The 12114-nt window shown below is 40.6% G+C and overlaps 1 protein-coding gene across 2 annotated transcripts; it reads right to left on the bottom strand.

The window, feature by feature from the left end:
- Positions 1-409: 409 nt before the first annotated feature.
- LOC138649785 (transmembrane protein 272-like) lies at positions 410-10823 on the bottom strand. 2 transcript variants are annotated; one of them, XM_069740469.1, is made up of 6 exons: positions 10731-10823; positions 9658-9688; positions 7003-7062; positions 4875-5051; positions 2400-2568; positions 410-565 (listed from the first exon to the last, which is right to left on the bottom strand). In XM_069740469.1, exons 2-6 carry the CDS (start codon positions 9677-9679, stop codon positions 556-558), a joined length of 438 nt encoding a protein of 145 aa, XP_069596570.1. In that variant the 5' UTR covers positions 9680-9688; positions 10731-10823; the 3' UTR covers positions 410-555. The 2 variants fall into 2 exon arrangements, with proteins under 2 accessions (XP_069596570.1, XP_069596569.1); XM_069740468.1 differs by having other exon boundaries at positions 10700-10795.
- Between the last annotated feature and the right edge of the window lie 1291 nt (positions 10824-12114).

The following is a 12114-nucleotide window of genomic DNA, read 5'->3' on the forward strand; positions in this document are numbered from 1 at the left end:
ACAACGTCAACAACCACAATATATGCAGGGATTGTCTAACAAACAGGAAATACGAATGTGTTGCAGCTGTCCAACAGCCATGAGACATGCAGCCGTGAGGACTCGAACATATTATTCAAGCACTCCAAAGTCATTGGGTTAGCACCCGAGCATGCTTAGGTAACACCTTATCCCAGCACGTTCGCTTATCACTAGATATTAACATAGTCTTTTTTCGGCCTTACTTTGTCTTTTTTCGGCCTTACTAACTATGTTACTATATACAATTATTAGGTTCTGTAGAAGGACGTAGATCTGGGGATTTATTATGATGGAATATAGGCTGAACGGGATGGACAAATGTATTTTTTCGGCCTTACTAACTATGTTACTATGTTAGTCCATTCTCTGCTTACAAATATAAAGCAACCATTGTAATTGAATTTATTACAAGCATCTCTGATATTTTCACATATGAAGGATTTTTAAGATTTGAATTCCGTTTCCGTTTCATCCATTTGGCTTTGTTCATTTTCTGGTAATTGCTGCTTTGTCTTCTTTTCGGTTCGTGATTTATCACTCGAGCCTAAAACACAATGGGAAAATAATACATCACTAAGAAAAGATTCATTTTACTGTATCTAGCAAAGAAACAAAGCCTGAATGTCATATTCATCTATTCCCAACCTACTGTGTGATACACTGATTGTGATGGAAAAAGAAACAATACCATTAGACCTCTGCTATCATACGTGGGGGCTGCAATAAATGCTCAGATCTTGTTTTTCCAGCTTACATTAAAAATATATAAGTAAATATAAAAAGAAATGACAATAAATAACAAAATAAATAGAAGAAATAAAAGAATAAAACAGTAATATTATACGGGCTCGAGTCTCTAGCATCAATACCCGGCACTCGGGACCGCCAGCACTCAGCTGCATAGAAATACATACATCTGCCGCAGTGCCGGGTATTGATGCGCGAGTTTCTCGTACTTCCCTCGAAAGTGTGACACCGGCCTAAATGTAATGTCCCTTATTATATTCTAGGATCTCTTGAGATCTCAGAGCAAAATAAATGTAAGATGTGAAAAATAAAAATGGCGTCCTGACGTCGTGTGACCTTGCGTACACACGCAGGGATTTCAGGACGATCTAAAGATGCGCCGAGGACTTGACAGGTGACGATGATGGGCGGAGCGTCTGGGGAGGTGAGCGGTAAGGTGATGTTTAAAGATTTGTTAGCACTTTAAAATTTTGATAGACTTTTGTGGCTCGGAAAAATGGTGGCCCGCATCTTGCTGAATCTGCGCGGAGGCCAATAACAAAAAATAAGCAATATGGCAAATTTTGGTAAAATGCGAGTAGGATTCAATACCGCTCAAATTTATTCGTTCATCCCTACTTTTATCTCGTAAGTACTTACTTTGAAAATACATGTTGGAATGGCTTTATAGTCCAGCTAAAGAGGGATAGAGTTCACGAGTGCGAGTGTATTCAGTCTACAAAAAGCCATCCTGACTGACAGGTGCAGCTTGTACTGAGCAGTTTGAGCTCTCAGCAGGTAGGAGGGACACTGAGGAGCTGGCTATTAGGCTAGGTGAGTAGAGACTGAGCTAAACTTTCATAAAGGATTATGCAACCATTCAGACATTGATCTCCAAAGTAAATACACTGGCTTCATCTGGTCTAAGAGATCTAATTGATAATGTATGCAGTTTGTAGTGTTAAACCTGGTGTCGGACTGCTTTAATACAGCATTACTTGTCACATGTTATCCCTCTTTGGAAGTCATACAAATTTTAGAAACAATCTAAGTAATACAGCTGTGTGAAAAAAGTGTTTGCCCCCTTCCTGATTTCCCAGAGCTTTAGAAATGGCTTAATAAACTTTTCCAGACCGATAGATCTCAATTACTTTGTTTCTCATTTGTTCCAGAATTTCTTTAGGTCCCGGCATGACTTCTAGTTTCTTTTGGTTTACTTCACTTTGTCATGCAGGTCCTATTTTAGTGATTTCTTGATTGAGAACAGGTGTGGCAGTAATCAGGCCAGGATGTGGCTAGGGAATTTGAACTCAGCTTCCCAAAAATGTGAAAACCACAGTTAGTTTTTTTTACACAGGGCCCTGTAGGTTTGGATATATTTTTCCTTTCATAATAAAGATCCTCATGTAAAAATTTTACATTTGTTTGGTGATCGGAAACATTTTCACACAACTGGATGCCATATGGTATATTCAGAAAGATAAGGAGTATTTATTTTTACCTGTAATGTTAATATATATATATATATATATATATATATATTTACATTAATTTAATTGTTTAAGCCCAAATAACATATACATTTTACAATAACCAAAACATGAAAAAAATAATAATAATTAAAAGCAAAAAAATCAGTTAAAACAACTCACCTCTCATAAAAACATATTTTTAATGAACAACTAATGCATGGAAGTATCAAGCTAAGACCAATAATAACGTATTCAAATATCAAGAATCCAAAAGCAAAGTAGTAGAGGGTCTCGTTACACAGGTCCGGTCCTTTACCCTTACTGTACAGACTGAAGACCCAAATACTTCCTAAAATAGAGAAAAAATAGGGCAAAAATAAACTTCATATAAATCTGAAATTCATTTCTCTGATAAATTACATCAGACAAAATTCTATGAATAATCCAAGGATCATGTTGGCTTCAACAATTCAGGATATCATAACTTCTTTCTGATTAGTCTCTGTCATTGCCAGGTGGAGACAAATGGAAATAGATATAAGTTCCGGTCCTGCTGTTTATAAACCCAACCTAATCCCCTTATTGGGCAAAACACAAAAATAATACAGTAGTAATGTTGTACCATCAAAATAGTGGCAAAGTGTGGGTTACCAGTGCCTGGGCAAAGGCAAGTATTCTGTGTCCTCTTAAACCAATGTCCCATTAGCTCTCCCCCGAGCCCCAACTACCAGTCTAGTATTAAGCCCCTAATCCCCCAAGCACGTGTATTTTAAGAAAATACTGTTGTAATTATACTTTGCCTGTTATCTCTCTAGTTTTTTTCTGCTTTTTGCTGAAATTAAATATAAAAAAAATATATAAATCTATAAATTGTTATTTTTTTGTTTGCTTTTTATTACATTTTTTAATATACAGTATAATGATTTTATTACCCTTGGCTAGTCCTAACCCTAGCCCCAGTACTATACCTAAACCTAATCCCCATCCTAGACTTAACGCTACCCCAACCCTAGCCCCAGTACTATACCTAAACCTAATCCCCATCCTAGACCTAACCCTACCCCAAACCTAGCCCCAGTACTATACCTAAACCTAGTCCCCATCCTAGACCTAACTTTACCCCAACCCTAGCCCCAGTTCTATACCTAAACCTAATACCCATCCTAGACTTTACGCTACCCCAACCCTAGCCCAAGTACTATACCTAAACTTAGCCCCCATCCTAGATCTAACCCTACCCCAACCCTTGCCCTTAGGTACTATACCTAAACCTAATCCCCATCCTAGACTTAACGCTACCCCAACCCTAGCCCCAGTACTATACCTAAACCTAATCCCCATCCTAGACCTAACCCTACCCCAAACCTAGCCCCAGTACTATACCTAAACCTAGTCCCCATCCTAGACCTAACTTTACCCCAACCCTAGCCCCAGTACTATACCTAAACCTAATCCCCATCCTAGACCTAACCCTAGCCCAAACCTAGCCCCAGTACTATACCTAAACCTAGTCCCCATCCTAGACCTAACTTTACCCCAACCCTAGCCCCAGTTCTATACCTAAACCTAATCCCCATCCTAGACTTTACGCTACCCCAACCCTAGCCCAAGTACTATACCTAAACTTAGCCCCCATCCTAGATCTAACCCTACCCCAACCCTTGCCCCAGTACTATACCTAAACCTATCCACCATCCTAGACCTAATCCTACCAAAACTCTAGACACAGTACTATACATAAACCTAGCCCCCATCCTAGACCTAACCCTACTCCAACCCTAGCCCCAGTACTGTACCTTAACCTAGCCACATCCTAGACCTAACCCTACACCAACCCTAGGCACAGTACTTACCTAAACCTAGCCTCCATCCTAGACCTACCCCTACCCCAACCCTAGACACAGTACTATATCTAAACCTAGCCCCATCCTAGACCTACCCCTACACCCACCCTAGCCCCAGTACTATTCCTAAACTTAGCCCACATCCTAGACCTAACCCTACCCCAACCCTAGACACAGTACTATATCTAAACCTAGCCCCCATACTAAACTTAACACTAACCCCAATACACTAGGGATGCAGTGAGTGACAGCTATGCCGCCCAATAGATGGCAGGGGCATACTGAGCTGTCAGGATTGTGAATGGTATAGGTCAGTTGCCTAATCAGGAACTAGAAAGTGCTGACTATCTTCATAGTCGGCCCCCTTAAGGTAATTCACTATGTCAGAGTTAAGATTGAGCATGGTGGAGAAGGTTTCAGCATGTTGGCCATCAACAAACCCAATTCTCTCATTCCCTAGGAGAGATGCACTCCTAGAGTTGTCACCCTAATGAGATAAATATACATGACAGGTCGATCCTTCTGTACATATTTATAAGATTCAAGATGAAGGTAAAAAAACAATCTGATCAGGAGAGCTCACACCCACCTAGCTTATACGTCAGGGTGGAAAAAGGGGGAAAAAATGATACAAAAGGCCCTTACACTGCGATTGGCAGATTCACCACTCACAAATAGCTCCTCAATCAGGATCCCGTGTAAACATGGAAGTGTAGAAAAAGCAAACTTTTCGTATTTTCTATGCCCAAATGTATCTATGTTAACGTAGTAATGACATAAACGTTATATTTTAGTTAGAAGAAATACTCACCTGTTATGAACCAAGCAAAGGTGAACATTCCAATTAATCCTTCTAGAATTAAGCTGCATACCCCCAGAGCTCCTCTTATAAACAATAATAAAACTGCCACCAAGTGTGTGACACCAGAAACCAAAAGAAAGATGGGTATGAGCGGTTGGATTGGGCAATCATCTTTGTATATGGCTCCTGTGTAAGAGAACAGGATAGTTAGTTGTCAGTCGATAATTCTATAGACCAGACTGTAGAGAGCCGTAACAGTACAGCGATGGGCCACTGAGGATTGCTGTCTGCACCGTGTTATGATGGCACTGAGTTGCCCCTTATTTTACTCCTAGTTACTTATAGTGTGAAGTCCATAGGTGTCACTCATTTGGACCTGTGGACTTATGGAGGCCACAGATGAAAGTCAGACCTTCCTTTACAAACCAATTTAACTGATAAAATGGACTGTGCTGCCCCATTTCACGTCACCGTTCACAGCTGATCAACACAGACCGCAGCAGCATAGGGGCTTTGAGTCACAGGAGGGTTGAGTAAGGTTACTTTCCCACAATGAGTTTATGGTGGGTTTTCGTTGTAGCGTCTTACATTTCCTAAGGAGCATTATTGAAACTCAAAGTATGTACATTTTTCTGCGGTTTATGTGCAGATTTTCCTTATAGAATTGCATTAGGTCCCGAAAAATAAGTAGGAAAAAAAGGCACATAATTCGAACGTGACTGTATGAATAGAGTTAGAACTAAAATTTGGCCCTCAACTTATGTAGATACGGTGAAGTATTTTTATTGCAGTCCAATGTTAAACGTTTCGGTCAGCATTGACCTTCTTCAGTATCCCAACTGCTGAAATGTTATCTTTATGAGGATCAAAAGACCAGAGGTACAGAAGTATGGGGATCCCTGCGGGGATATACCAGGGAGCATGTATCGGTGGTGGGTGGTGGCTGTAACGAAGCCTGTTTAACGCGGTGTCCGCCGCTGGTTAGATACTGCATTAGACAGGCTTCGTTACAGCCACCACCCACCACTGATACGTGCTCCCTGGTATATCCCCGCAGGGATCCCCATACTTCTAGACCTCTGATCTTTTGATTCTCATAAAGCTAACACTTCAGCAGTTGGAATACTGAAGAAGGTCAATGCTGACCGAAACGTTTATTAACATTGGACTGCAATAAAAATACTTCACCGTATCTACATAAGTTGAGGGCCAAATTTTATTTCTAACTATACTATTGGTATGGGAACCTATTTGAGCACCAACCCAGCTGGGCCACAATATATTTTCCATGTATCAGTAAAGTTGTCACATCTCCACCAGGACCTGCTCCTGTGACGTCTGCTTCTTGCCAGACACTGCTGTATTCATTATGTGGGCGGTAATGGAGATAGAAAAGACGCTGGAACCAGAGGCTCTGAATGGCACAGGCTCTGTCCAGTCACTAAGTTTAGGAAGGCTGGGACCTACAGTGCCGGTCAGTTTGGCAGCATGGGTTTGTGTGCCGTCCAGCTGCAGTTATCAGCTCACTACTCCAGACAATTGGTGAGCACCACTCCCTATTTAAGCTTCCAGCTTAGTGCTGGAAGCTGCCACATATAGCTTAGTGCTCCTCTGGTTAAGTCCTGTCTGTTCAGCTCCTCTCTAGAGCATTTATTTCCTGTTCATACATGAATCCAGCTTTTTTTTTTGTTCGGAATTGCCACTATTTTTACAGACATAAAAAACGTTTTCCCCTAAATAATTTGATCAAATTGTCCTTTTTTCCAAAAATGTTTTATGATTTCACATATGTCTTGCATTGGTGGACTAACACCTTGTATTGCTTATATGTGCAAGGTGAAAGCAAACCTGAATTTTTGGGATCCTGATAAATGCAGCAAAAAATGTAGTAAGAAAAGCAGGAAAAAAGGCAGCAAGATCTGTGTTTTTGCTGCAGGGTTTTTTTTACATTTTTTTTAGGAGATTCACTAATCTCTATGCTTTATACCTTGCCTCTTATTTAGGCCAACTCTAATGCTATATCTACATCCGAGGGTCCACTATCCATGTGTACATGTGCGCGTATGTGTGAGTTTGTGCGGTTCGCGGTAAAATTAGCGCAAGCTGAACGTTTGATGATATTTTTAATATCACTTACCAATTGCAATCGAAGCTATTGCTAATCCAATCCAAACAGTAAGAGAAATTATTTGGAAACCTAGGAATGAAACACATGGTAAATGCGGTATTTGAGTAACCCTTTATACTGCAAAATTAGCTAAAATTAAACAATTGGCTGCACTCCTCAATCTTTGTGTGCGGTAATTTTGTTGCTCAGCTGTTCATACACCAGACGCCGGTTGTACAGTAGTCCTTCACGTCACAATGGCTGAAGGATGCAATATTACATACAATGTTCTTTGCTGCACAGAGAGCCAGTCACGTCTGCAAGTGGCCAAGTTTTAGTATGGCCGTATGTAAGAACCTGGCCTGTTTAGAAGATCCAACCCCGAATTCCATGGGCATTTCACTGTATACATTACTGAAGTGCTTGCACTGATAGGCTGTCCTGTAGCACCCCTCTTGTACCACATATTCAGTAACGGATGAACTGCTCCTTTGGATGCCAGGTGAGAGTGGCTCCATTTAATTTCTTTCTGTATAACTGTGTACTGTGCAAGACCCAGCAGAAACGTTTGTCCTCTCCATATAAAGTTGCTTCCTGCTGCTTTTCCTGACCTTCATTTATGAAATGTTACACATTGTCCCGGATATCTCAGGCTCTGCTTCCTTCACCTCATGTCGGCTGCCCTCTGTTGTGCTCCACGTTGGGTTTTGCAGGTTGCTCGGCATGGCTCAGTGATGTCATCTCACTAATACTATTTAAGGTCCATTAGGATATACATCTGTGTCTTAGGATTGAGTCTCAAGACTTTTGTTTGGAGTACGCCACCTTCTGTGAACACCATGCTTTACTTGCTTACATCACTGCTCGGTTCCTCTTCATCCATCCTGCGGCTCCTCAAACACCTGTGTGTGCCACGTTCTCATTCCTAAGTGCCACCCTGCTTGCTGCACTGACACTAGGGTCTCGTGTGCCCACCAGGACCTGAGGCTCAGAGGATCCACCTCACCAGGTGAGCCACAACAATCTGTATTAGTTATCTGCAGTTATTTGTTTCATCAGTATGGCTTTTGAACCAGTAACTAGTTTTTCACGCAATGATGGCTTCAAGTTACAACAGGTCTCATTCACAATGATTGTGCCAAATATCTGTCAGCGGCAACAATAACAGCTCTCGTGAAGTTACAATCTACTGTTACCCCAGTCACTTAAAGGGAACTTGTCAGCTACAAAAATGTTATTTACACACGGGCAGATATAGTGTTAATCTACAGGTATAAAGCATTTTAATAGCGTGTAACTTGCGCAGCAGCTACAGGGAGAAAATGAAGTTTTATTCTCCCTGGAGCCACTTGCTTTCAGTCATAAGGACGCTGCTTTCAAGCTGCAATGGTCTTCGGTAAGGAAGGGGGCCACAAACTGTCCCTGGAACTGGGACCCTAACTATTCCTGTCCTGGAGGTACTCTTGAAGGTAAAGAGGTCTGAATCTCCGACCTTACAATGCTCTTGTTAAACCCTTATCTGTCCCTTCCTCCACCCCATGAGTCATGGGAAAGAAATGTAATGTAAACAAGACACAAAGACAAACAGGGATAACGCAAAACCTCTATCATAAAAAAGCACTAACCAACAATAGGACGGACGATAGGAACAAGAAGGAATAAACTAAATGGGAACAGGGACCAGGAGATAAACGCACACATACTACAGCAAACCACAGAACACTTCAACAGCAACTCTACTCCAACCACTTAGCTTTAGCACATAGCACAGGAAGACAAATCTTTCACCAGCTGGGACAAGAAGGTCTGGTCAGTTTTTATGGGAAAAGGTAATGACCAGATCAGAAGCAGCTGAAATGGAGCTGCATGTTTCTGACCACCATAGAAAGGGTTGTTAACCTATTCAGCACCAGCGGAAACTAAATCCATTTAATATGGGACACAAATTGCGCCATCTTTACAGAAGATCTGTGATTAATTACCCAACGTGACCGTCTAACTCCAGTTCTTCTAGGGGGATGTGACACCCTGGTGACAGGTACAGGCAGTGGTAACAGTCATTGCTCACCACACAGTGACCGCTGTAATCACTCCCCCCGCACCTTGACTGACAGCCCACTCTGCACACTTGCTGGAGAGCAGGCTGTCAGTCAAAGTGATAAACATTCTTTTTAGTGGTATGCCAAGATGCAGGCGCACATGGAACAGATTTTTAGGATTCTAATTAGGTGGAGCTTAAGTATCACTTAAACATGACATGTCAGATTCACAAAAGCGATGAACTCGTCTGCTATCTATACGACCCTGGTAATAGGAATTTGGGTTATATGAGTTAAATAATAAGGCCGGGGTCACACTTGCGAGTGTGATGGGAGAAACTCGCACAAGTCTCTCGCATCAATACCCGGCACTGCCGCCGCCACTCAGGCCGTATCGCGCGGTTGCATGTATTTCTAGCAGCCGCACACTCCGCTCCTGAGTGCCGGCGGCAGTGCCGGGACTTGAAGCGAGAGACTTGTGCGAGTTTCTTGCGTTGATCTCGTAAGTGTGACCCCGGCCTATAGCAGGTTATACCACCTCTGAAGCTTTCATACCTAATATCAGTGTAATTACATGTTAAATATATATTAAATATTTACATCTGGAGGTTACTAGGGGGAAAACTTCAGATAAATACCGACTTACATAAAGAACAGGAAGACTCCATTGTTGCAGTCTGCAAAACACAAATATACAAATTAGATAGATATGCAAAAAGAGAGCACAGCAGCCAAAGTATATGCAAACACTGAATACATGGGATCTACAAAGTATTGTTGCTAAATAAAATGTACTTACAAAAATGAACTTGCAAAAATGATGGTTCTTAGTGCATAAATTGGCCCAGTCATGTGTGCCCATCAACCATGGCCAGGCGATACTTTTCTGATGGTTAGCCACTCTGGCCAATGTATGCGCTAAGAACCTTCATTTTTTGCATATACCTTGGTATACTTTATAGAGTGCTGCTGTGCTCTCTTTTTGCATATTGTGCAGTCATTGCAGCTGGCACCTCTTCACATTGTACGGAGGTGCTGGTCAGGTTTTTTTTCTGTACATAGATAACTACGTGATAGATAGATAGATAGATAGATAGATAGATAGATAGATAGATAGATAGATAGATAGATAATACTGTAATAGATATATGATAGATAATAGATAGATAAAAGATAGATGATAGATAGATGATAGATAATAGATTGACGATAGATAATAAATAAATAATAGATAGATATCTATGAGATAGATGGATAGATAGATATGTGATTAGATAGATACAGAGATCGATAGATAGATAATACTGTAATAGCTATATGATAGATAGATAGATAGATAGATAGATAGATAGATAGATAAAAGATAGATGATAGATAGTAGATAGATAGATGATGATAGATAATAAATAAAAGATAGATGATAGATAGACAATAAATAAATAATAGATAGATAACTATGAGATAGATAGATGGATAGATATGTGATTAGATAGATGCAGAGATCGATAGATAGATAGTAGATTTAGAGAGCAGTAGATAACTATGAGATAGATAGATGATAGATAGATAGATAGATAGATGATAGATAACAGTTTCAATATCTCAGCTTTTCAAAAATTATACATAAACCATTGTATTGCTTTCTTAACATTTTCATTGTCAATCATATCATTTTTAGGATAAAATACCTGACATACAGAAGGATCTGGGCACACGTACCTCTGAAAATCAGCGGTCTGCAAAGTGACTTGTACGGCAACTAATCCAACCTCCGACATCAGCAAATATTGTCAAATGGGAAGTAAAACCACTGAGAGCATCCGGATGTTGAAAGACAAATCTCATGAAATCCAGAAGTTTCCCTCTTTACAACATATGGTTTTATATTACAATTTGAACATTCTGGTCTCCATACAGCGAGGTGGATCCTTTCCTATCTCTCATGACTCCAGTCCAGGTGGTGATCAACTTGGTGGTGGACAAGATTATGGAGAATGACTATTGTAACGTTTTTTTTTATGATCTGAGGGTCCCTGTGAGATGGAAGGAACAAAGCTTAAACCATTTTGGCCTTCAATAGTGACCATAGTGTTCCCAGTCTACCACTTGTCTATTTCTGATATGAACAATATAGGTGAAAATAACCATATACTGTATGAAGCATCACAAAGTATTGTCCTACCAGCTACCACCTATTCTTTTTCGGTTTCTGGTGACATGCTTCTACACTTCTCTTTTTTCTGACTTCGTGCCTTTGTGCCCCACAAACAGCCAGCTAGTGTCACTATGATAATGTCATATATATGGCCACTCTCAATGCTGCTACATCAATTATTTCTAGGTGTATTGGAAAAAAAGACAACTTTCCCATTACAAATAATTAGCAATTATGGTAAGAAAGGATGTCCTGCCTGGCCCTTACTAATCATATAGATCCCCTTGTTTCAAGAAATTCATAAGCCAAAAACCCACCTTAAAAAACAGCACAATCCAGACGATAAGAAGGAGAAAGTATGGGATTCTGACCATTCATGGGGGCTGGATCACAACAGATCACAACATTTTTTTTCCATAAACCTGTAGTAATGTATTCATAATACTTTTTGTCAAGTTCGTAGTACAGTCATGGCCAAAAGTATTAACACCCCTGCAGTTCTGTCAGATAATACTCAGTTTCTTCCTGAAAATGATTGCAATCACAAATTCTTTGGTATTATTATCTTCATTTAATTTGTCTTAAATGAAAAAACATAAAAGAGAATGAAGCAAAAAGCAAAACATTGATCATTTCACACAAAACTCCAAAAATGGGCCAGACAAAAGTATTGGCACCCTCAGCCTAATACTTGGTTGCACAACCTCTAGCCAAAATAACTGCAACCAACCGCTTCCGGTAACCATCAATGAGTTTCTTACAAAGCTCCTTAAAGATGATTTCAGGGAATTAGGCTGCAAGCTGAAAGCAAGGACCTCCAACGTGGTATTTTCCGAAATACTGCCGGTACCACGTGCCACGCCAGAGAGGCAACGGGAGATTAGGGAGGTTAATAAGTGGCTCAAGAATTGGTGTAGGAAAGAGGGGTTTGGGTTCCTGCAGAACTGG

Source organism: Ranitomeya imitator, chromosome 9 (assembly GCF_032444005.1).
Source record: "Ranitomeya imitator isolate aRanImi1 chromosome 9, aRanImi1.pri, whole genome shotgun sequence".
In the NCBI taxonomy this organism is placed as follows: Eukaryota; Metazoa; Chordata; class Amphibia; order Anura; family Dendrobatidae; genus Ranitomeya; species Ranitomeya imitator.